The sequence below is a fragment of the Trypanosoma cruzi genome, genomic scaffold (genome assembly GCF_000209065.1).
Source record: "Trypanosoma cruzi strain CL Brener 1047053517085 genomic scaffold, whole genome shotgun sequence".
Taxonomy (NCBI): domain Eukaryota; phylum Euglenozoa; class Kinetoplastea; order Trypanosomatida; family Trypanosomatidae; genus Trypanosoma; species Trypanosoma cruzi.
In genome coordinates, this window is record NW_001849553.1 from 177269 (window position 1) to 201527 (window position 24259).

Sequence of the window (24259 nt, forward strand, 5' to 3'; positions counted from 1 at the left end):
GGGGGGGGGGGGGGGGATAAGTAAGTGAGCTCCACGTGCGGTGTATTTTCAGCGTACATGCGTCGTTGTTTTACTTTTATTTATTTATTTATTTATTTATTTTTATTTGTTGTTGTTTTTGTTTTCCAATGGAGAAGGACTGCGGGGAAATGAGGGATGGGAAGGAGAAAAAAAAAAAAAAAAAAAAAAGGTGAAGCAGACATACACACAATTAAGCACCTACGTACGTACGTACGTACAATGCAATGCAATGCAATGCAATGTGTGTGTGTGTGGTGTGTGAGTCGGGTGTTTTTTCTTTTTTATTGTTTTTTTTTTTTATATATTCCTTTATTTCATGTAATCGCACAACCAATCCTTCTCTCCCACTCTTCCAGCGTCCTTGCATGCCATTATTATTATTATTATTTTATGGATATATATATATATATATAAGGAAGAAAGAAAACAGAGAACAGACAAGGAATAGGAATACATATTATATTATATTATATTATATGCGTTGTATGGTTGGATGTTCATTTCTGTGTTAATTTCTTTCTGTCTCTCTGCCTGCCTCTCTCTCTCTCTCTCTCTCTGTGTGTGTGTGTGTGTGTGTGTGTGTTTTGGTTGGTTAGTTGGTTTTTGCCAGGGAGGAACAATGATGAGAGTTACGTGTAGGCGCGGACCATCTTGCTGGCATGCAGGGGGGGGGGGGGGGGGAAACAAAAGGAAGAGGAAGTGAATATGTGAATGTACATGAAAGGGAGAAGTTTGCCATTGGCATCCATTCTGAAGGTGGGCGAGAGGAAATACATGTCCACGCACACATTTACGGACAGTTGTTATGTTCATTGCAAATGTCCCTTTCTCTCTCTCTCTCTCTGTGTGTGTGTGTATGCACATATGGATGTGTGCATGTGTGTCTTCATGACTGCTGCACTTATTTATTTATTTACTTTTCCTCTTTGTCTTCCTTTATTTCTCTGGTGGCCACACGGAACGGGGGAGGAGAGGAAGTGAAGAAGAGAACACGAGGAGGGGAGAAAAAGAACAAAAAACAGAACAAATAATAAACAGAACAACAACAAGAAGAAGAAGAGGAGTCTTCTGCAATAATAAAAAAAATGGGATCGGCAGTGACATGCGTTTCTTTTGGCAATCGTCGGCGGGATACGCCGCCAAAGGCGAGTCAAGATGACAATGAAGAAGAGGACATGTGGCAACAGCGGTTTCTCATGGAAGTTGGAAAAGATTCCACTTCTTTCACACGCGACTTCCCGCGAATTCCCGTGTACGTCCGCACCGCCACACGCAACAATTATTATGAACCGCAACGAGAAGTGCAGCGGGTGGAGAAGGAACAGCAGCAGAAGACACATGTGGAGATGACGGGGTGCTCGGAGGATGCCGCGCATCATTGTCTTGCGCTGAGGAGTGATCGGGTTCGCACATCGATAGAACTTCTGTTGGAATTGTGCGGCGAAGACACGATGGCGATGCTTTCCGCGTGGCAAACGGAGGAAGAAAGATTAGGCGTGGCGGATGCCTCTTCGTTACTTCTTGCCGTACTGCTGATGAGTGGCATGCTGCAGTTGAAGAAGGAAACAGAGGGGAGCGAGCAATGTGAGAATGACGCACCGGGAACTTCACCGACGGCACCGAAAAGGGAAATGAGTACAGCCGAAACGAACACCACCGTACCGAATGGGTCAACGGAATACGGCAAAGCGGATGCGGTGTTGTTGTCTGCTTCGCCTCAGTACATAGTCCAAAGCAAGGCACTCCGTCTGATGCAGTACATGGTGCAGTCGGCGGTGTTTTTTTCCATTCAATGGATTACTGGTGTGTTTCGATTCCCATGGTGCCGACACATGCACGATATCGTTTGGACTGCACATGTGTACTCTGAAAAGGATAGAAATCGAGAGGGTATGGAAGAAGGGGACATTGAGTTGATTATTGTGCAGCACAAACTGACGTTACGCCACTACGTAGAGCCGAAGGAATTACGGAAAAAGCCTCGGTTTGAGGTTGACTGGACATGTACCATCTGCATTGATCCCCGCCATCTTTTGCATGACACTTCCAACCCGCCGACGATGGGTGAGAATGCTGAAGTGCGCCAAATCACCGCGGAGGTTTTGGCGGCGCGTGTGGAGATGCCACCGAAAACGGCATGTTGCGTTTCACGGGTTTGGCGTAAGCGCCGTGATGCGCTGAAGGTCCGGCTGTGGAATCGCTTTCAGGTGGAGCTCGATCTCGTGCCGGCTCTGCACGGCCGCACTGCGAACTGAAAGGACCGGGTATAATCTATGTATATATATATACATATACATGTATACCCCTACTGCTGCTCTTCCACCTGCGAGGGGAACCTGGCGGTTCGTGCCGGACGGATGGGGGAGGAAATGGCCCTGTTAAAGACTGCCACGTTGTACGTTTACAACGAGCCTAGTTATCGTAACATGTCTTTTTGCTGAATCCATACTTATTACTATTACTATTATGATTATGATTATTGTATCTGTAATGCTGAGTGTTTGACGATAAACCTTTTGCCTCCATGGGGAATATTGAGGAAAGGAAGGGAGCAATGGAATTCAAACCGTCATCTCCTATTCGATTGTGCAACCACCCACACCAACCCATCCCCCTTTTTCTATAGGAACATGGCCGCATCCAGGTGAATATATACATATGAATACATATGTATGTATATATGTCTGGAGTTCTGTAGATTTTCTCTTCTGTAGCGACTTATCCTTCCATTTTTCCTTTTGTTTGTTTGTTTGCTGTTGCGACGTGTTTACTTCCATTGATAACCTCTTGTCTACTTCAGTCCTTTCCTCTTTCTCTAATGTATATATATGTATATGTATATATATTGCATGTCGTTTCTCGTGTCTGTACTGCTTTTTTTTTTTTTTTTGTGTGTGTGTGTTTGTGTTACGCTTAGGAAAGAAAAGAAAGATGTTTTACTGTACCGTCTGTGGTGCCTTGTTTGGGAATCCCCAGCAGCTGATGTTACACCAGCAGTCTCATTCTGTTGACATGCAGCTTGGCGGTGGGATGCAGCCACAGTACGCCTTAGGCGCCATGCCAAATCTTCCCATTGGTATGTACCCTATGGCCCCAAATTTACTTCAGAGCGATTCTCAGCTACTTTACGCTGGTGGACTGGGGGGAGGGTTGCAAAGAGGTTCAATAGACAGCACGGCGTTAACACGCCGATTAGCCCCACCGATGATTGCCGGCAATAATGCTGGTTACATCATACCTGCAAAAGATATGTACATGAATGAACAATTGTTGCAAATACTTATGAACCTGAGGCATCCAAGCACGGAGGTTGAGCGTCTGCAAGCTGAGTTGTCGCGTTTTCGTCAACAAGAACAAGAACAAGAAAAGCAAAACCAAGAAAAACAACAACAACAGGAACAAAAACAAAGACAAATTCCTCAAACACGGTTGATATTGGATTCCGTTTTAAACGAGGAAAAAGATGTGGATTTTGATTCGTCTACAACATCATGCTCTTTGCTGGGGCCGGCCACATATGCATTGAGGCTCGATTACATTGATGGTCTTGATATCCAAATACCATTAGAAGATATCTCTATTGGTTTGGACGAGTACCGCCTTCTCAGTGGGTTGGAAAATCATTTGCTGGAAGCTGTAAGGAAGAGGTATTACGCTAGTGCGACCATTGAAAAGGCAAACTCCGACCGTATCCTTTTGTCACTGAAGGACCCGTTGGAGTTTACTCTTCGGCATTCGCATGAATTGCATGTGTTAATCATCACCTTTACATGCCGTGAGACGACTCTTTTCTGGGCCTCCCTTCGTGCGCATAAAGAAGGCATGTGGATCACTGCTCTGCGGCGGTCACCGGTGGATGTGTCAACGTGCTTGGAGACAACGAGCAGTTGCCTCCCAGAGACGATGTTGTGCGGGGCAATTCAGGCCGACCACTCACAGGATGTATTTGTCAGAACGGCAAAGCAAATGAGCAGTACAGAACAGCCGCGTTTGATTCTCGTTGAGGATGGGAAAAGATTGATATTGACGTCCAAACCGAAACCAAATGGAGAATTGCCTGTGGATAAAGCGACGGACGAATCGCGGCATGAAGACATGCCACGTGCCGTTTTGGAAGATGACGGAGATGTTCCTAAAGATATGAAACTTGTCAAGAGCCTCCTTTGGAATCTCCAGTTTGATTCAAACGGTACCCTAATTCTTCCCAGGAATTTTAAAACCTTCTCACTTTCGCGTTCACGCCTTGCCAATCTGTCGCAGGAATTAAAGACAGAGGCGAGCGTTTTGCTTCAGATCCGTCCCGACGGCGTTTTACCTCATCTTGAAGGATTCGCGGGTCATGGAAAATACAATAACGAGGTGAACCTCAACATCAGTTTTGTGACTGGTATCCCACTAAACGCGGTGCGATCTCGTGTACTTGTGTACTTAATTGAAAACATTGACCTGGAGACAGTGGAGGTGGTGAACAAAGCCGACAACCCCGCCGTGTTACTAAGACCTCCTGATGAGATTCAGTATTCAACGGTTGGTGAAGGCGTTTTGTTTCCTACTTTTAACGTCAGCATGTTGGGGATTTTTGTAGCAGAGAAAACGCATGCCCTTGTCATTATTGAATACGTCACATCCACAAAAAGTGGACCCATTGTGTTTGGTCATGCTTCCTTTCCTATTCACTTGGGCTCCAGGAAGGGTAACTTTCTCTCTCGAATACGATTAGGGGACCCGCGGCGGCCCGAGGCCCGTGATATTCATTCTGTAATTTCACTTGAGGCAGAAAGAAATGCTATGGAGCAATATTCACAAGACCAAAAAGAAGATGCATTAAATTCGCAGGCTTTATATAACTCCTTATTTGAACCACCAGGGAGATATTTTAATTGTTGCCCATGTGGCTACATTATGTGGTCTTTAGACAGCGATCCAGACTCCTTGTACTTTGATTTTCCCGATGAGCCAAAGCCAGTGGCTTCTGAGAAGGACCTCTATGTTATTTGGCAGGGAATGGATCCGAAAAACATCCCGTTCAGTGATGACTGGGAAACGATATTAAAAGCCTTTATGGGTATGGCTAGTCCTATGGGAAACAGGATTAATTATATTCTGCCGCATAATGCAAAACGAGGATTTTATTTTGACATTGAAAGTTTGCATAACATGGGTACAAGTCACGCTCTTTATGCTGTTGCCTCCGATTTGGGAGAGGGTGGCCCGGATGAGATTGTGCTAACGCTTCATCGAGACTGGTCTTCCGATGTCAGTGCGCCGCTGTTTAAGGAACCACTGCGCATGCTTACTGGGATGAAGTACGATTCATATTTTACTGCCATCCTCTATCTATTCAAGCTGTCAAATCTCAGATCCATCAAGGAACATGGAGAAAAGGAAGTAAAAATATCCTCCGTGGGATGGTCGATGATTAGGCTAGATCTAGGGGAAGGCATATTACGTCATGGTCGTTATGCCTTGCCGTGGTTTTCTGGTGTTCCACCTCCTGAGATGCTTGAGCAGCTGAGCTCTGAGCCAATTGAAAAAGTATTTCCCAGCTTTCTATGTGAGAATAAAATAGAGTTTATGGAATCCAAATCTACCGTCGTTGTATCCATCAGTGATGCGGCAGACGTGGGGCAAATTGTTGCGGACCACCCCGGCCGGCCATTACCGCAGAAGTTGTTTCTCTCCAAAGGAGAAAAGGAGTCATTTCCATCTGGCGTCTATGAAGGTGCGGTCGGGTACACGCAGCAACAGATGGTAACTGCGATGGAGCTGAATGTAAAGGATGTTGAGCGAGCGGTAAACGCATGTCTTAAGGCGTACATTCGTGAGAATTTAGAAGAATAGAGAGAGATTTGTCGTGTGTATTTTTTGTACAGTCAATTCTTACATAATCTCTCTATTTTTCTTTTCTTGTTTATCTTGCCTTTTTGTCTTATTTATTTATTTATTTATTTATTTGTGTGTGTGTGTGTCTGTGCTCTAATATATATTATATATGTACTTATATGCATGTATTTATATTTTTTTTCTTCTTGTTGTTGGTTTCTGCGTGGGCCACTGAGGATGGGAAGGGAATGTCATGACACCTACGCTCATCCATGCACTAACCCTTCTCTTCCTCCTGTGATCGCTCCTTGTCTTGCCTGATTGTTGGTTGGTCCCTTATTTTTTTTTATTTTTATTTTTTTTGGTCCATGCTTACGTGCAATGGAGATCTGTATTTACGTACGCCTTTGTAACATTTACCATGCGGTTGCGTGCTGACAAACTTGGGAGGAGGTGACAGCGACGATGCGGATGACATCCTTCACCACCGCAAATGAAACAGAAAGGGGTAAACGATAAAAGAGGGAACACATGGACAAGAGGAAATAAGAGCTCCCCCCTTCTTTTTTTTTTTTTTTCCTCAATTGGTTTTTGTTGCTCTTTTATTTGTTCCTGTTTTGCCTGCATGTGTCCATGTAAATAAAAATATTTTTTTTTTCCCGTTTTTTTGTCATTTTCGCACATTTATTTGCTTTTTTGTTGTTGTTGGTGTTCTGTACGTGAGTTTGTCTGCGTGCGCGTGTAATAAAAACCCGTGTATTTATTTTGTTTGTTTGACTGTCTGCATGTGTGTGTGTGTGTGCGGAGGAACCATTGGATGTGTGGCAATTTTTTGTCGCAGGAGGCGGGTGGAGAAATGAGAGTTTGCATGAAATGGTGGCGAGTGATGCCCCATTGCCTGTTGTTTTTTGTCTGCCATCAATTGTTTTTTTTTTTCTCTCTCCCTCCCCCTCTTTCTCTTTGACACTCTCTCTAACTATAATGTCATCCTTTTTTTTTTTTTCTTACTTTTTTTTTCTGTTCTTTTTCACGGGGAGGGGAGGAGGCCCGCCTCGTGTTTATCACAGACAGAGAAATAGCCGGACGAATAGACACAAAAAAAAATATATTTTTTTTTTATTTAGGAGCGTGTGAAGAGAATGATCGCGGGAGAGCTGGCTAACTGAAGTAATGTACATGCACATATATGCTGATAACACTAATGCTCTTCTTTATGATGCTTTTTTCTATCTTATGGATCCTTGGGAAATAAACGACTTTATTGGGGAGAGCAGCAGGGAACCGATAGCGGCTGGATAATTTATTTATTTTTGTTCTGCACCTTCCCACCCACCCAACCCCCCCTTTTTTGATTTCCACCCTTTACGGCGGGGTCGTGTGTGGCTGGAGGGCCCCAAAAGTCTGCCACCTCGTAAGGAAGTAAATAAATATATTTCATCTCCCACCCGAGTATAAAAGGCAACTTGAACGGTCAAAAGAATATATAATCCGAAGGAAACGTTCGGGCATTTAACTGCTTCTACCTTTACCTTCCTTTTTTTCCTTCCTATCTTCCTTTTTGGTTTCTATAAAAAAATTCAGGATTCGGCCAGCGGCACAGAAGATTATTCTCTTCCTTCTTTTTTTTTTTTCTTTTTTCTTTTTGGTGCAACTTTTTTTTTTTTTTTCCTCTTCTACCCCTTTTTTTTTATTTATTTATTACATATCTGTTGTTTTTGTTGTTTTTTGTGGGGCAGGTGGACCCCGTCGGTCCTGTGTTGTTTCATTATTATTATTATTGTTATTAATACTCTTTTTTCATTGACGATGTTGACGACGGGAGAGGGCACGACCGCCGCATCTTTGACTTTGGCGCAACGTTTATCTTGCGTACGGCGTCTGATGGCGCTTGAAGACAGCGTCGCCTACTCGCTTGCTCAGGATCAGGCATTTCTTGTGGATGGAATCATCGTTGCCTACGAGGCTCTGGCAAGCAGCGGGACATTGATGCGGCTAGAGGAGCAGCGACGCTTTGCCGTGGACGCGGCCATGGCGGCTCCGCAGGTGGATGCAGGCACGAGACACGAAAACTACCACCGCAGTAGCAGAAACGGTCGAGATGACGCTCCTATGGTGCACGCCCTGCGGCGGCTGAACGAGGTGGATGTGGCCATTGCGTGGTGTGAGGGAAAGACGGTGGTGACGTCGCAGCTGTTCCCCCCAGCAGCGATGGGGAATCACACCCAACGTGGATATATCTCCTCAAATGAGGAAGGTGACAAAATGGTGTCGAATGCGTTTTCTTTGGCTTATGATGCCGTTTCCTCCAATCGGCAGGAGTCGCAGGAGTTGCATCTACACGAGTCTCCCCAGAAATACCACGAGACCCCGGAGGGTGGCATTTGGAGTCGAAGTCGCAGCCGTGCGTGTCCAGGCGATACGAGACTTTCGTCACCGTCTTATTTGGCCCCACACGGTGTATGTGAGGAAATTAACGCATTATCATTACCATCAGCAACCGCAATAGCAATAAAACCGGCGGTAGGGAAATCCTCACTTATCCCCGTTGTACATAAATCTCCGGAAGACAACATTGTATGTAACTTGGGGTTTGATAGGTGGAAAGCCAGACAAATAGCATTACAGGCCCACTTTGATAAGAGGCGTTTGTGGTCGCTCCGATGTGACGCCGAGGAAGCGGTTCGGCGGCACACCATCCTTATGGAGGAACGACTGGGACGCGTCACAATTCTCGTTACCGCACGTGAGGAATTGGCTGCGGGGGTGGATGCAGAAACACGGGCACGTATCGTGGAGCCCTCAGTGCTTTGGGACAAACATCTCTGGGAGGCTATGCGGTGGATGCAGCAGCAACTAGATGCCCAGGAGGATATTCTGGCATCCGCCATCAGTACTGTGAAAAGAGGGGCGAAAGAATATGAAGAGGCATGCCGAGCGCAACTGCATGGTGCCGCGATGTATTCCTGTGAAAATGGAAAGAAAGAGTTGACGAGACTCTCTTGTGATGTGAAGGGAAAGCCGTTGTCTGTCAACGGGCCCACCGTAGAAAATTTGGGCTGGGCATCCTACGCGCATGCCTTATTGTGTGATGCTGAGAAGTCGCAACGAGATTATATTGAAGGAGAGGCTCATCTCTCGTGGAAGCTTCTATTATCGCGATGGCAAATGGTACTGAACCATGCCAATAGCCGCCGTCTTATTGCCGCCAAGGAAAGTCTTATCTATGAGTTGGCTGCCGATCTGAATGGATGCCCATCCGCCACGCCCATCGCCCCTCGTTCAGCCTCTGCGTTGCTTGTTGCCGAGCGGGAAATTGTTGCCAGTGAACGCCGGCCCAGCAAGAGTCAAACGCCGATTGGTGTGCATCGAACGTGGGCAGTGGAAACGGCGCGCAGTCGAAGTGCGAGATCACAAGCGGTATGCACCCCACCTGCGAGTTCGCCTGCAAAAGCGCAAGAAATTTGCATGGCGTCTTCCCATGATGTCAGTCCTTGTGACATGGAGAGCAGAACGGCGTTGAGTGGTTCAGAGGAGCACACTGTTGGGAATATATTCTCTCTCTTGAATTGTGCCATGGGGCATCTGGTGGCCGATGTCTCCCAGTCACCTCCGCCACTGCACACGACAGGGCGGACACGAAATAGTAATGACAATGAAATTGCCCTTCATATTTGCATGAGTGTGGAATTAGTGGAGCGGAAGCAAGTCACGCTGTTGGAGCAACGTGCGTGGTGGGAAATAACGGCAAGGTTTAACAAAAATGTGATGGCATAACCAACTGACGGTAGAAGTAAAGGGAATTATTGTGAAGGCAATAATGCCAAAAATAAATAAATAAATAAATAAACAATTCTTTTTTTTTTTTTTTTTAAAGCTCATACACAGAAAACATACTCCATAACTCTTTCCAGTTACAACTCTTCTTTTGCTCATTATTTGTATGTATGCGTATGTTCCATGATGATTTGGCATTTCTCTCAGAATATATATATATATATATATATATATATATACATATGTGCATGTCATAAACAATTATGCGTGTCTAGCCTGTCCGATATAAAGTTTTTTCTCCTGCCGTGAGGATGGGGGAAAGCAGTCACGCACTGTTTGGGGATATTTCTCCAAAGATGTCGCTTTCTTTTTTTTTTTTTTTTGTTCCGTGTATATAATATTGCTTATTGTGCGTTGTTTTCTTTTGTTTTTGTTGTTGTTGTTGTTGTTGTTGTTGGCCGGAATAGGGAGGGGAAGTTCCCCACATCTCACAAGTAAAAAATAAAGGAAAAGGCGTGGCGTGTAGCATTTGGAATCCACCACCCAAGGGGGAAGTTGTCAGGGCACAGAAGGAGTTCTAATTGTGTAGGGACGACGACACGGAAATAATAAATAAAAAAAAAAGGGGTGGGGAGGGAAGGGAGGGGGGGGGGAGATACGCCATGGAATCCATAGAGTGGATTCACATATCAGAGAACCGCTTGTGGGCGGAGAACCTCATGAAGCAACTGATGGAAAAAGACGCGGAGGAAATAAAGCCACCCAAACTCAATATATGGGGAAATATACATGATGACTCGGTGAGCTTTGAATCTTATTGGTGTACCCTTCTCTCGCAAAAGTTTCGCCACCCTGCGTATGTGGCTTTTCGTACCTCACTCTTCTCGGCTCTTCCGTTGATGTATATTGGAGATAGATATCCAGATATTTTTCCGATGCACACTCTTTTGGCCTTGTTTGGCGTTGCATATAGCAAAGATACTGTGGGGGAGCAAATATGTATGATAAGCACGATGATCCCAGTGTTGCTGTGGATGATGCTGTGGGGCTCGTTGATGCATTTATTTAATTTGCTTGCACATCAAACTGCATGGTGGTGTGCTGTGTTTTTTGGAGCATTTGGCATAGGTCTAATTGGGGACGTACGGGGTAGAAAACTGGCGATCTTAATGACGCTGATTGTTATGGAGGTTGAACGGGCCCAGCTGATGGTAGAAAAAGGGGCTCTTCTGCCTCTTCTTGTGGGGCGTGACGCGTTTCTTGCTTTAGGATTTGCTTGTTTTCAGTCTTTTATACCGCCATTTACGATGTGCAAGCGCGTGGATGAGGCGATGGCAGAGGCGTGGGTCTACATAGGGGAGGTGGTGCATAATTCCGTCAAGGCATGTTGGTCTGAGAACCCTATTGACGCGGCGGTGGCGCTCTCAAAGACGTCATCGGAACCACTCCATAAAATATTTACAACCGTGCCCTTTGAACTCAGTTTTGTCCATTACGAGCCATGGGAGTCGCCGCTACGATTGCAGCTACGAAGCGAACGTATTAAGGTGATTGGTGGCATTATGCCTATGCTGCATGCCTTGGTGGGTGTAGTGCGTGCACTCCACGCTGCGCAGCGGTCGCGGTCACCACTCGATAACGATCAATACGCCGTCAGCCCCGGTGTGGGGGTTATTCGTGGGCGCCTGGAAGAAGCACTCGAGCCATATTTGCAGGCCCTGAAAGTTACATTGAAGCAATTGGGTTGTGTTTTGAATCCCCGTGAGGTGGTGGCCACCGTGCCGTTTGATGACCTTCAGTCAGCCACCTCATCCCTGCAGTCCACCATTGACAAGATCCACTACGACATGATGAAAGGCCGCTTTGGTAATGTCGACTCGGTGTGGTACATGCAAATTGTGTTTTCCCACCTCATGATGGTACTCATTGGCGAGGAGCTGCTTCGGTACGCTGAACTTATGCGCAACTTTGATTGCTCGCGGTACACGTCCACATCGCGTCGCATTTTGGATTTCTTTTTTCTTGAGCACTGGAGGGATTTTTGGACAGAGCTACCGAAGCGTCTTACGTTGGCCACACCGAATGATGTGCGGCTTGCAAAAGATGCGTTCAAACTTGCGTGTGGCTACACCTTGGCCTGTGTTTACACGCTCTGCATTGATTTTGATAGTGTATACTACTTTGGGATGACGATACTCATAGGTGTTGGACTTCAAGCCACGGGTGATTCACTGGTGGCGGGATTACAGCGTGTGGCGGGTCTTGTCTTTGCTGCGGCTTTGGCCTATGTGATACGGAGACATCATAAGTCTGATCTCGAAGCGTACCCCATTGCACTTGTGCTTATTGCAGTAGCACTTTTTACTTCTTCTTTCCCGGCCTATTTTAACTGTTCATTCTATTGTGCACTTCTTATTCCTTCCATGATGCACATGGTAGCCATGCCGCTGATGATGTTTTCCCGCGTGATCTCGAATTCACTTACCGTCATGACGTATTATGCCATTGTTGTCTTTGTTTTTCCCGTCGACACCATTCGAGTGTTACACAATTCGGAGGTGTGGGTGATGGATGGCATCTCTGACTACCTCTCCAGCCTGATCCGTCTCCTGCAGGCGCCCGTCGACGACCAAGAGCCCGATGTGATGCAAGAGATCCACGCACTGAAAGCATGCAGCAGTGGTCTCTGGCGTGCCGTACGGCAGTTGCCGCCCAAAATCAAAACAGCCTCTCTGGAGCCCACCATCCGTGGTAAACCTTACCCTGTCCATGAGCAAGATGAGTTTCACCCGGTGTTGCGCCGCCTGCTCTCATCGCTGGACATCATGCTTTTGGGTCTGACGATTCTCCATCGTGCACGCTTGGGCCCTGTGGCGGATGAATTGGTTGAAATGCTTACAAGCAGCAGACAGCTTTTAAAGAACATTAACCTATACAGTGTTTACGCCATGCAAGACTTTGTTGATGCGGTGCAGCGGCCAAAGACATGGTCGTGTGCCAAAACGGTAGATCACTTCTCCACCCTGCTGCGCTTGAACGCGGAGCTCAAGAAGATGTTCTCCATGGCGCATGGAAAAATGTTGTCTGCCATACGAGGGAAGGCGAACGAACTCCATTTGAACAATTTGAAACTGTCGATGGTAATTGACAACAGCAGCCTCTTATCATTGATGCCGTGGCGAAGAGAGAATTCGAGTGTGCCGCATGGCAACGCCAGCATTTGTCCATATGGCGAAGAGGAAGAAGGGGATGAACGGGAGGAGCTCACGGCACCACGTAATGCGAGTTTTATGCTTCGTCCGGAAGAGTTTACAATCAACCATGATATGAACATGAGCATCGCCATCTTTGTGGGTATTGATCTCTTCTGCAGTGAACTAGTAAAGACAATGCGGACCATGTTCTATATAAATCAATTTGAACTGAGCCGCCGTAATTAAGTCTCCATTCCCCAGCAATCAGAGGGAATGTTGAAGCTGGTGCTGATTATATATATATATATATATATGTAGTTTACCGGCATTATTAATATTCTGAAACTCTGTTCTACCCATATGCATGCAATTTGGAAATTTATGTTGTTGTTTTGTTATTCCCCCGTGTTTAAATTTTCCCATTACTGCAAAAAAATCCTCATTTTCCAAGTCATTTCTGGCTAAGAATAGTATAAACCGATGTATTTATTTCTCTGCGTCTGTGTGTGTGTGTGCGTCTGCCTTGTTTTTTAGTTGGAAATGGCTGGGACGAGGTTGTCAAGAAGATGCAAACAACAGGCTTAATAAGCAAACATATATATTTATTTACAGGACTTTTATTTATAGAAAAAGCGAAGCAGAACCAAATAAATTCGGGCATAATTTTTTTTTTACGGCCGGTTCTTCCTCCTTCCTTTATTATTATTATTGAGAGTGTGTGTGTGTGTGTGTGTCGTTGTTTCTTGTTGTTTGGGTTTCAAAAAAAAAAAAAAAAAAAAAAAAAAGGAGGTGGGACCACTTTGTGCTTTGTCTTTGCTCTCTCCTCCTTCCCTCTTTCTCTCTCTCTCTCTCGATTTTCGGTGGGTGTTTACGCACGTCGCTGTTTAAATGTCACTTTTATTATTATTATTATTTTTGTGTGTGTGTGTTTTTGTGTGTCCGCATGGAAGAAGGGGGAAAAGAGAAGAAAGGAGGAGGAGGAGGAGGTGGTGGTGGTGGAAAAGTTCATTGCGAGATGCCAACGTCGTTGATGGTGGGCAGATGCGTCACTCGGCCTCGCCTCACTCTTCTCGCAGCCGCCATCGCTTTCAGTGTTGCGGCCGTCGCTGTCGATGCCGCAGTATCGGGTGTCCCTGTTGCCGAGGTCGCGTTTGCGCCGTACAACAACTTCGTTAAGGCGCAAGTGGAGGAATCGGCCGCCGATGAGTTGAGTTCTGAGGGGAGTAATGAAGACGACAATTTCTGCTTTATCTCACATGGCTGCTGGGGCGGTAAGCCTCCACAGAAACAGGGACAGAAGGACGTTGCGGCGCTCATTGCGAAGCTCATTGAGGATGGCGAGAGGCTTCCAGAGAAGCGGGACGAGCGCATACGGTTTGTGCTGGCCGCTGGGGATAACTTTTATCTAAATGGCGTGCGGGACGTGTATGATAAGCGTTTCTTTACCACCTTTGAGCAGTTTTATGGTGGCAGCCGTGAGGTGCAGCGTGTGCCGTGGTTGTTAGCACTAGGGAATCATGATCACCAGGGCAATTGGTCGGCTCAAGTCAGTTACACATATGCCACGAGGGATACGAAATCGTATATTCGTCGTTGGTCCCGCATTAGCTCAAATGTTACGGCAGTGACGGGCCGTTGGTACATGCCGCATGCGTATTACGCGATTAAGGTAAGTAAAGATATGGTGGTGGTTGTGATTGACACGGTTCTCCTACATAATTGCCATGAGCGTCTGCATACTTGTTGGGACAATGGAAAACAGAAGTGGCTGGTGGGGCATTGGCTCCTGCACACATACGCTTCCGTGCCGTACAAAGTGGTTGTTGGACACTATCCTATTCTCTCAAACGGACCGCATGAAAACTATGCTTGGTTGCAGGATTGGCTTATTCCCCTAATGAGGGATTCATGTGCCTCCATATACGTTCATGCAGACAATCACTACCTGCAGGTTTCCAAGTACGGATTTCAGTACTACGCCAATAGTGGTGGGGGTGCTGGACTTGGGTTGCATTACCCACTCAGGCACAAGAACTGGTTGGTAAACGAGAGCGTTTTTCATTCCGTTGAGTATGGTGTTATGGTGCACTGCAAGAAGGGTAGGAACCTCACGCATCGCGTGCTGAGCCGAACGGGGAAAGTACTTTTTAGTTTTGTCTCCTGGGAATCAGATGACGGTGCCACTCTTGAGAAGTGTCTGGCGAATTTGACTACGGGGGTGGATGTCGTGAGAAGCATGGAGGGTGAAGAATATGGGTTATTACTTTTTTTTCCACTGATGGTATTGGTTTCGCCGCTACTTTTGGTTTTGATGTCGATAAGGCGACGTCACCGCATAATCGGTCGACGGCGTCTGTGATGTCGTCACCCATAGTTTTTGTTTGTTTGTTTGTTTGTTACTTATGTATGTACGTTTGAAAGAGTGTCTATGTTTGTTAATTTGTTTCACTTTGTTGTCCTTTTTCGGAGCCGTTACGAAAACCATGCAGCCTCAGATTTCCTCTGGGAAAGGGGGGCTCCATTCACGAGACATTCTCACAACACTTACCTGCAGAGGCACGTACACACACAAAAGAAATAAAATAAAATAAAATAAAATAATTGTCGTCTTTTGGTGTGATTCCTGTCGTTCTTCGTAGTTTGTTCTTGTGGTGACGTGTCGAAAAGGGAAGAGTGGGTGAGAGACCCCATACATACACACGCACACACAGACAAATATATATATATATATATTCCAGGGCGTATTTACATAATACGGGCCCACCGTGTGAAAAAAGGCGGGTGGTGACTTGTTCCTATCCCATGGCTGCCTACGTGGGGTCCGTTCCACCAGCCACGTTGACGACGCTGGCGCAGCGTGAGGTGGAGTTGAGTCTTTTGCAATTCTTGCGACAATACCACCCAAAGGTGGACGAGCTCTGGCGGACACATCCCGACGCAGAACCCATGGAAACCGCGGAAGAAATGTGTATGGATGCGTCCGATGATTGCAAAAGTGATCATTTGCCTCGACTACATCGGGAGTTGCACGACAGCTATGTGCAGGGCCGTTTCTTATTTCTAGGGGAATCCACACAAGGACTCTACAGTTCCCAGCCATGGCTTGCGTTTTGGGCCCTGCAGGCCGCGGATATGCTTGATATCACGGAGAAACTCTATGAACACGTCTCCCCTGATGCGCTCGGTAACTTTATTCTTGGCTGTTTACAGGAGGTGAAGAAAAGTGGTACCAGCAACGATGATGATATGAGGAATAATCCAATGGATATGGATGAACAACAGGAGTCTGTGTTATTACGAAATCCCGTAAGCATTTTCGATGACGATAACGATGATGGAAAGCGTCTTGTTGGATTTGCAGGTGGACAGCTTGCGCAAATACCGCATTTGGCCGCATCCTACGCTGCACTGTGCTCGCTTTGCATTTTGCCGAGGACAACGTACCTCCGTGCCCTTCCCCGTGCTGCCATAAAGCGTTGGCTACTCTCGCTACGTTGCAAGGATGGAAGCTTCTGCATGCACACCGGTGGCGAGGCGGACATTCGTGCATCGTACTGTGTGGCGGTCATGACGGTGTTGCTTCAGCTCAATGACGTTCCCGCGTATACGGACGGACGGGACGACACGGTACTTACAGAACAAACAGCAGCTTTTGTGGCGTCATGTCAGACACATGAGGGAGGATTTGCGTGTGGGTTAAACGCATCGGAGGCTCACGGAGCCTACACACAGTGTGGTCTTGCTGCCTTAATACTGATGCGTTACCCGCATCTTTGCAAATACGCAGCGTTGCGGCGGTGGTTATCAGCAAGGCAGTTGAAATTCGAGGGCGGTTTCAATGGAAGAACCAACAAACTTGTGGACTCATGCTATTCGTACTGGGTGGGTGCGTCCCACATGCTCTTGCGGGTGGGTGAATCGTACATGCGTCTTCTTGGACAGACTGAGACACCGCGGTGCCTCACGGCACGTGAAGCTCTACTGCTCGATCATGCGCAGCTGATCGACACGACGTCTATGTGTCCTATGGACGATGACGCATGGCGCCACGCCGAGGAAATTCATCGACAGCGAACAGCACATGTGGAGGCGTATCTCCATGCACCGTCGCATTCCACATGGAAGCAGCAGACGGCGACCCAATCCTTTCTAGACGAAGATGTGGGGGACTTCTACTTCAATCAACGACGTCTGCTGCTCTACGTGCTTTCTTGCTGCCAGGATAAAGAGATGGGCGGGCTCATGGACAAGCCAGGGTGCCTGAACGACGCCTACCACACATGTTACTCCCTCTCTGGGATGAGTACGGCGCAGAACCTGCAGTACCTGCCTCGCAGCTGTACAAATGAAACGTTGATGTACGCCACGGCGCTTCGTCGTGGTTACATCCCAAACGAGCGTGATGACTACGAGATTGTGCTTGCAGTCCACAACAGTAACAGAGGCGTTGGTTGTGGTTGCTACAGAAGCCAGGAGCGACTCTCTCCATTGAACCCGATCTTCAACATTTGCCAGAGCCGCGTCTTGGCTGCACTGCGCACGTGGGGAGTGAAGTCGTTTATATGCTGAGACCGGAGTTTCCAGCCGTGTCCTTTACCCCCTTTTTTTTTTTTTTTTTGCATCACGGACGTGAAAATAAATAGTGTGTGCATAGCGAGGAAGAAAAACAAGGTAAAAAGTAAAAAAGGAGGGGGTGTGCGACGATCAATCATAAAATAATCATCCAGAGCAAACATACCCACACATAGAGAAGGAGAGGGCATTGGGTTGTTGGCCCTGCTACGGATGTTACTGTTCTCTCTCTCTCTCTCTCTCTGTGTGTGTGTGTGTGTGTCTTGGATAATCTACTGTGTTCTATTTAATTTCTTCGCGCCGTCATTTTTTGGCGGTTTTGGTAACGTCATTTAACATGCGCAGAGAAGAAAGGAGAAAAAAGAAAGAAAAAGGAAAAGAAAAAAAAAGCAATTAGAAAAAAAAAAAGGAAAAAAGAAAAAGAAGGAAAAAAACAAAATTATATTGCAGCAGTGCAGTCCACATGCATACTTCCATGGAGGCCGCCAATGCGGCCGAGGTGGCAGAGCTGCGCCTTGATCAGCTTGCCAGTGAACATGTAGACATCAAACGCTGGATTAACACCACACTCCAGGGACTGCTATGTGCGGAGGGAAAAACGGCGGAGAGCGAAGCAGATGTGGAGGCTTGTGTCACGAAGCTTTTTAATCGGTTACAAAGCCATTTGCAGGAGGTGTCTGGCTCAGTGGAGGACACCATCGCCCAGGCGCTCGTACGTTTACCGCGAACTGGACTGGAAGTTGGACGAATGGCCACGGAAGCGCAACAACTACAGTCGCAGATGCAGAGCATACAAGAAGTGGCACAGTCAGCAGTGGAGGCGGCCGCAAAGCCTTACTTCTCGCAGCTGAATGCATTCAAAAAAACACAAGAGAAGCTGACTCGATGTTCCGACACACTTCGAAAAGCTTCACAGGTGGAAAGTAGCATGAAGCAGCTTGATGACCTCATGCAACAGCTGCGCATATCCCCATCAGAAGTGGACATGGATGCGGTAGCAGGGGCTATCGGTGAAGTTCGGCGCAATTTGGCGGAGCTGCGGAAGTTGGAAGTGACATTTGGGGAAAAGCAGCTTGAGGCGGTGGAAAGGTATGAGCCGATTGTTCAGCATGCTGTTGAGGTGGAATGTATGGATGTGCTACGACGGCGTGAGGTCGACCGCGCGGTTCAACTTCTCAAAATACTTGAAACAATTGGTCGTGCGGAGGCGGTTCTTCAGCAGTATTCCGTGGAGAGCATGGCAAATGAGAAGGAACGCGTGGAGCGAATGTTAATTGGAAGCACTTCTGGGGCCACCATCTCCCCTGCCCGCGCTGCGGAATTGCTGAAGAGTCAGTTGATGCCGTCCATCGGGTATGCGATTTCGGACCAGTTAGATTACCTTTTGCGCATGGTCCAGCTCGAGGGTGGTGCAAACGCGGATACCTTGCCAATGGAAAAGAATGCTGCTAAGCCGCATGATGCAGAAGCACTTACTGTGAAATTGATGCGGTTTATTGTGGACGAGGTGACTGGAAGCATCGCGTACGCGTTGGGGCCGATCTTGGAACGTGTGGAACGAAATGAGGAATTGATTGCCTGCTATGACGCGGTACGGCAGCTGAAGTTGGAAGAGGACATTGGTACTCATGTTCTCGGAGTTGGGCCCATGGGCGGCGGTCATAATAATGCGGTTGGCAGCAGCGACCCGTTGCGAGAGAAACTCGCAAGGCAGGTTACAACATATGCCTTTTCAGAGATGGTCGGACGGTTTGGTAAAGCCAGTCTGCTGGAGGCGTTTGCGCAACGAGAGGCATCTCTTGTTGCGGATATTATTGTGGGCGCTCCAAAGCATACACTGCGGCGGGAGCAGTTTCAGGCGGTAATGGATGTAGTGATCGATGCCGTCAAACGCATTGTGCGCTTTTTCCCGGAGAAGACACTTCCAATGTGCATTGGAAAATGGCGTGAGGCCCTTCTCGAGATGATATCTCGCCTACGGCCGACACCAAAGACGCCGCAGGGGATTTTGCTTGGAAATTTATCGTCCGCTCGCTCAGTGGTTTGGCAGCTTCTCCAAAACGCGGCGAAAGCGACCTCGGAGTATCTAAATTCACCCGAGTTGCAGCGACTATACCCGAGTTTGGCGGATGCTGTCAACGACCAACTTCGCACCCAGCTTTGGGCACCGCTGACGGAGGCCCTCGACGACTGCACGGCAGAGTGCCAGCGAGCGGCGAAGCGCACAATCATTGAGCCTGTCGTCGCGAAGGCTAACGGGTACGACTCTCAGCCTTCGTGGGGTTCGAAACAAAATGAAGAAGACGCTGCTTCGGGTATGTCGCCGCCCGCCTCTTACACACCCGCCCAGATTGCGCCAAGTGAGTTGGTTCGAGCACTTGGTGAGGCCATTGTTGAAATACCGCTGGCCCTGGAAGCGCTACGCGGCGATGGCGACGGCCGCCCTAACGGCATCGAAGACCTTTTGGAGGAGGTGGCCGGGAATTGGCTGGAAGACATTGTGCGAACTGCCGTGGCGGACTTTATTGAAAACAAGGTGGGCAACATCACAATTTGCTTCCCCAGCGGTGCGCCGGACGCGGCGAAAAAAGAGGCCGCCGCCGTTGAGCAATTGACAACCGACCTGAATTACCTGAAAAGTATACTCTCAGCGGTGAGCGGCGACCCTTTCGAAGAATTAGAACGGACATTGGCAAAGCTGAAAGCAGTCGCGCTTCCGTCTGGAAAGCCCATCACGATTCGCCATCTGCTTTCCGGAGGTGGCTGATTCTGCTTTTATTATTCTATTTTATTCGTTCTTTTTTGAGTAATTCCGCGTGTCGGTCCCCTTTTGTCGTCCATTCTCACAGCCTCCGACACCGCCTCTTTTCCTATTCCGCCACCCCACCCCGAAAGGAGTTAGGATTCGCAAAGGCAGGCGCCGATAGCGCAGTATTCTTGAACAAATACGACGGCCCGCACGCCAGCCAGCATTGTGAAGCACGTACGCCCTACTACTCGGACCTGCGCGGCAACAGCGCAGCCCCGCGAGGGAAACACTGCTGGCTCCCGGCTTCCCCGGGAATGCGGGAAGAGGCCCCGACACCACGCCACGGCGGTCTCCCGTTGGGCTCTTCGCTTTGTGCTGGAGGCCTCCGAATGGTATGCCGCCCGGTCCGCCCACACGACCCTGGGCGGCGCGGAGGTGACTGGCGGTGTCGCCCCTGCCCGACAGGCCCGGCAATCGACCGTGATACGCGCAACGCCGGCCCCCACGTGTGTTTTTCGCCGCGGCCTCCGCGTCAGGCGCGCCGCTCCTGCGGGAACGTCGCTGGCGTTGCGGGGCGCGCTCCGATATGCGTTGGCGGCGCGGGAAGGCGCTCTTTCCACCAACGGAGAGAAGACCCTCGTGACGAGTGAGCGCGGCCACGCCAATCTCGGGCGGGATGAGACCGACACGGCGGCCGCGCTCGAGTTGGCTGGTCTCTTCCTCACCGCTGGGACCGCCCGCGGGCACGCCCAGGCCGGCGCGAAAAAACCGTCATGACAGGCCAGCCGAGAGACGACACGACCATGCCTTTCGTGGGTGTGAACGACACGATTCGCAAGGGACGGCAAATCGCTTCCAACGTCCCGTGTGCAAGGAACCGCCTTGCGCCGCCCGCGAGGATCGCTCATGAAAGATTCGGCGCCGTTGAGAGTCTCATGACCACAGCGCGTGCCACCATGGCGTCGCAACAAACAGCGGACGGTCCGTCGCTCAAAGAATGGCGCGGCGGTCGCGGTGCGACGCGGAAAATCGTTCCGTCCGCCACCGGAGCGGCCAAGGCGGTCGAGAAAGGCATTCCCGCGCCGAACGGCAGGCTGGCCGGCATGGCGTTCCGTGTGCCGACTCCAAACGTGTCGGTTGTCGACCTCACCACGCGTCCGGAGAAGCCGGCGGCATACGAGCAGCTCCGCGTCGCCACCGATGCAGCCTCCGAGGGGAAGCTGAAGAGTTTTCTTGGCCGCACGGAGGGCGAGGTTGTTTCCAGCGACATGAACGGCGTCGCGCCGATGTCCGTCTTTGCCGTCAAGGCCGGCATTTCTCTAAACGATCGCTTCGCGAAGCTCGCCTCATGGTGCGACGACGGGACCGGGTACTCCCAACAAGGTGCTGGACCTCGTTGCTTACATCCCAGCACACTGAAGCTGCCGGAGGAAAAATTTCGAAAGGAAACAACAACGGGCTTGGCGGGGGCGTCGGGAAAGGAATGTAAATAAGAAGGGAAAAGATTGTATCTGCGAGCAATGAGAATCAACTACGTGCAAAACGAAGGTTCAAAAACAAGGATCATACTTTGTTCGCTGACCTGCCACAACGGGGTGGATGAAGAGGGCAATGGACGTGTACTGCGTGTGCGCTTGAAGCTGTTAGAGGCCTCTATTTTTGTTATTGTATTTGGCTTGGGTCTCTTTGATGTGTCCTTTGTTGCTCGTTTGTGGCCGTAAACTGAGTCACGTGATTGTGGTTGAGCGGGCGTTGTGCGCATGTGAAATGGGCGGTCTTTTCGCACCGCGGCAGCACGTGATGAGGAGCTTCTTATGTATGTAACTCGGGAAATCTGAGCGCGCCCCTGACGAGCCAACGGGGAAATCGTTAGATGGTGACGCTGATGCCGCCCAGCCCAACAACCTCCACGAGACCGTGCCCGCCAACCCCTTTAATAGCAAGCGGACCCTCCGTGCGTCACCGCGAGCCGCTCGCCCACACCGGGGGAGAAAGGAGTGAGGCGGGAGAAGAGGACAGCGAGGATGTCGGCAGCCGCCGCGCACACAACTAGTGCCTGTTCCGCTCCGTACGTGACGTTTCCGTGCCTTTTTGTTTCGCATTGCGATATCTGTTTGTTGTGTTGTTATGCTTTTTTTTGGTTGCGCCCACTGCCTGCTTCCGTGCGGTGTTCCTCCGTGGCATTTAGGTGTTGTGCAAAGGTTAGGTTTAGAGAAGCATCAGTGCAACCCATAATTGTGGAGAGCAAAGAAAACAGTAAAAGCATCGATAAAACACAGAATAAAATTATTTTTTATTTATTTATTTATTTTGTTATACGACATTGTCGCTATTCATTGATCGCCCGAGGGCTGTCCGTCGAAACGTGGCCAACTTTCCCTTCTCGAATAACGCTGTCATGCGACATAGATTTTCTCCGAAGATTCGAATGCTCAGTGGTCTACGACGAGGGCATTCCCACAACATGTGCGATAGAGTTTCCCGTGGACCGTCAGGCGGCTCAGCGGCTGGCAGGGGCTTGCGGTAGAGTAGTGCCTGAAGGGTTATGGTTGCCATTGGTGCTTGCAGAGTTGCGTTGTTCGTGTTTGACTTGTTGATACGCTTGGCATTTTCGATAGTGACGAACTGCGCGCGAGGCACCTGTTAAGAAGACGGTGGCGCCATTGTGGCATCCGCATGGGAGGCCCTCGCAAACTATTATAACGCCAGGCTGAGCACGTCCGGCATGTGCCCTCATACTGTGGACGGACAAGTGCACTCTGCCGCAGGTTGGGCAGGAGGACGTCAATCCGCCGCTCGCTGGTCGACAAGGAGTTGTGGTGCTCACGTCGGGAAGAGGTTCCGGCGGAGGCCGAGGCGGGCCGGCCACCGCAGTGAGGGAGGGACGGCACCACCGACACAGAGGGTTCCTTGTGATCCGCAGGGCGCGTGCAGGCCTGTCGAAGAGTGGGCAGGCGTCGCATCGCGCCTGTGCGCAGTGCCGCCACTCGGGGACCGATGTCCGGGTCAACACCAGGAATAGAGTCCTCGCCACACCGACAGGCGCCTGTCACGCGGTGTGCGCGCCTTCCTTTTCCTCCTGGGCATCCTTCCATTATAACCTCTTGACGGCGGTAAGGAAGTCCACGTGCCAGGCATTGACGCAGTCCTGCGAGAGGAATCGTGCAATCGTGGCCTGCTTGTCAGCGGCCTCACTGCGTGGAATACCGCAGTGTGATGGGAAAATATAAAATCCACAGGGTGACCTCGCGTCACCAAGGAAAGCAGCATAATCCAAATTTGCTCAGTAACGCGGTCTCGCACGGTCGGTGGACAACGCGGGGTGCCTACATTGCCGAGAGGGAGTCCGTTTCCTCCAGCATTCGTGTGGGCGATTGGGATGTTCCCGGACAAGGAGGTACGAGATGTCTAAAAACATTTTCGATCGCAAGGCAGTCTGCCCCATATGAGCATGCGAGGCTGCCAGCTGCTGCACGATGTACCTCCACAGGGAGATCATTTGTCGTGGTGGAGTCATACAATAGCGCGGCGGATCCAGACGCGAGTGCAGCGAGGTATGAAGGACCGTCCGTCCACAATTCAAAATCACAATCCCCCAAAGAGGAGTGAGTAGAATAAAAAGCCGTGCGCCCGACATCGTCAGAGGCGTCTTCGGCAAACAGTGGCTGATAAAATCTCACCCCGCTGCAGCTCACAGTGTCCCAGGGAAAAATTCGATGTTGGGCAAGAGGCGCGCGATTGTGGTTGTGGGGTGTCCCAATAATGTCACAGACGCGTAGCAATCCATTAATAGCAGCATCTCTCGGAAGCGGGATTGATGTCGCCGCTTTCCCATGCATGGACGGCGGCATAGGTTCCGAGTAGATAAGGGAACGCAAATCCTCGTGATCATGGAGGCGTACATGGCGTCCGTATTGTGTGAGTGCACGACGCCCGAGTATCTTCCGGAGCGGAAGAATATTGGCTTCCAAATAGACGGATGTGTCTTCCGTAGAGGCGCTCAGGCCAAGAATGTTTTGCTACCGTCGCGGTACCGTACCTCCATATTGTGGAGGTGTGTGGGGGCGAGTCACGGGACAATTGCCTCGCCATTATGAAATAGCACACTATGAACGTATCCAATCAA

At 49.2% G+C, this 24259-nt stretch overlaps 8 protein-coding genes and 2 non-coding genes across 10 annotated transcripts, besides 41 other annotated features; all 10 read left to right on the forward strand.

Annotated features, from left to right (window-relative positions):
• Positions 1-20330: a sequence feature (heterozygous, non-Esmeraldo-like haplotype).
• Positions 76-102: a microsatellite.
• Positions 168-189: a microsatellite.
• Positions 239-263: a microsatellite.
• Positions 292-336: a sequence feature (T-rich).
• Positions 392-435: a sequence feature (AT_rich).
• Positions 476-499: a microsatellite.
• Positions 536-577: a microsatellite.
• Positions 578-604: a microsatellite.
• Positions 865-905: a microsatellite.
• Positions 987-1084: a sequence feature (GA-rich).
• Tc00.1047053503723.10 (hypothetical protein, conserved) lies at positions 1107-2276 on the forward strand (the record flags this gene model as incomplete). Its single annotated transcript, XM_805985.1, has 1 exon — positions 1107-2276. One exon carries the CDS (start codon positions 1107-1109, stop codon positions 2274-2276), a length of 1170 nt encoding a protein of 389 aa, XP_811078.1.
• Positions 2294-2323: a microsatellite.
• On the forward strand, positions 2680-5862 carry Tc00.1047053503723.20 (hypothetical protein, conserved; the record flags this gene model as incomplete). The annotated part of the gene is made up of 1 exon (XM_805986.1): positions 2680-5862. The coding sequence occupies one exon, from the start codon at positions 2680-2682 to the stop codon at positions 5860-5862; it is 3183 nt and encodes a 1060-aa protein (XP_811079.1).
• Positions 2843-2867: a microsatellite.
• Positions 3368-3436: a sequence feature (A-rich).
• Positions 5951-5976: a microsatellite.
• Positions 6181-6207: a sequence feature (AT_rich).
• Positions 6481-6502: a sequence feature (AT_rich).
• Positions 6770-6818: a sequence feature (CT-rich).
• Positions 6835-6872: a sequence feature (T-rich).
• Positions 6940-6967: a sequence feature (AT_rich).
• Positions 6967-7453: a mobile genetic element.
• Positions 7461-7541: a sequence feature (T-rich).
• Tc00.1047053503723.40 (hypothetical protein, conserved) lies at positions 7651-9618 on the forward strand (the record flags this gene model as incomplete). Its single annotated transcript, XM_805987.1, has 1 exon — positions 7651-9618. One exon carries the CDS (start codon positions 7651-7653, stop codon positions 9616-9618), a length of 1968 nt encoding a protein of 655 aa, XP_811080.1.
• Positions 9669-9694: a microsatellite.
• Positions 9827-9862: a microsatellite.
• Positions 10043-10075: a microsatellite.
• Positions 10242-10273: a sequence feature (G-rich).
• Tc00.1047053503723.50 (hypothetical protein, conserved) lies at positions 10281-13058 on the forward strand (the record flags this gene model as incomplete). The annotated part of the gene is made up of 1 exon (XM_805988.1): positions 10281-13058. The coding sequence occupies one exon, from the start codon at positions 10281-10283 to the stop codon at positions 13056-13058; it is 2778 nt and encodes a 925-aa protein (XP_811081.1).
• Positions 13106-13129: a microsatellite.
• Positions 13527-13546: a microsatellite.
• Positions 13572-13597: a microsatellite.
• Positions 13629-13664: a sequence feature (CT-rich).
• Positions 13708-13729: a sequence feature (AT_rich).
• On the forward strand, positions 13756-15171 carry Tc00.1047053503723.60 (tartrate-resistant acid phosphatase type 5 precursor, putative; the record flags this gene model as incomplete). The annotated part of the gene is made up of 1 exon (XM_805989.1): positions 13756-15171. One exon carries the CDS (start codon positions 13756-13758, stop codon positions 15169-15171), a length of 1416 nt encoding a protein of 471 aa, XP_811082.1.
• Positions 13758-13816: a sequence feature (GA-rich).
• Positions 15189-15210: a microsatellite.
• Positions 15388-15413: a microsatellite.
• Positions 15501-15544: a microsatellite.
• Tc00.1047053503723.70 (protein farnesyltransferase, putative) lies at positions 15615-17381 on the forward strand (the record flags this gene model as incomplete). The annotated part of the gene is made up of 1 exon (XM_805990.1): positions 15615-17381. One exon carries the CDS (start codon positions 15615-15617, stop codon positions 17379-17381), a length of 1767 nt encoding a protein of 588 aa, XP_811083.1.
• Positions 17608-17628: a microsatellite.
• Positions 17732-17823: a sequence feature (A-rich).
• On the forward strand, positions 17848-20151 carry Tc00.1047053503723.80 (hypothetical protein, conserved; the record flags this gene model as incomplete). Its single annotated transcript, XM_805991.1, has 1 exon — positions 17848-20151. The coding sequence occupies one exon, from the start codon at positions 17848-17850 to the stop codon at positions 20149-20151; it is 2304 nt and encodes a 767-aa protein (XP_811084.1).
• Positions 20331-20766: a sequence feature (haploid, non-Esmeraldo-like haplotype).
• Positions 20767-21217: a sequence feature (areas merged during assembly that could not be assigned to a particular haplotype. This can correspond to areas where the two haplotypes were merged or to regions with more than two copies in the genome that were merged during assembly.).
• Tc00.1047053503723.90 (glyceraldehyde 3-phosphate dehydrogenase, C-terminal domain, putative) lies at positions 20907-21626 on the forward strand (the record flags this gene model as incomplete). Its single annotated transcript, XM_805992.1, has 1 exon — positions 20907-21626. One exon carries the CDS (start codon positions 20907-20909, stop codon positions 21624-21626), a length of 720 nt encoding a protein of 239 aa, XP_811085.1.
• Positions 21218-24259: a sequence feature (areas not merged during assembly with more than two copies in the genome that could not be assigned to a particular haplotype).
• On the forward strand, positions 21932-22021 carry Tc00.1047053503723.100. Its single transcript, XR_008255210.1, has one exon. It is a non-coding gene; the product is annotated as a C/D small nucleolar RNA (snoRNA), TB10C1C1 (small nucleolar RNA).
• On the forward strand, positions 22062-22125 carry Tc00.1047053503723.110. Its single transcript, XR_008255211.1, has one exon. It is a non-coding gene; the product is annotated as an H/ACA snoRNA, TC10C1H1 (small nucleolar RNA).
• Positions 22420-22444: a microsatellite.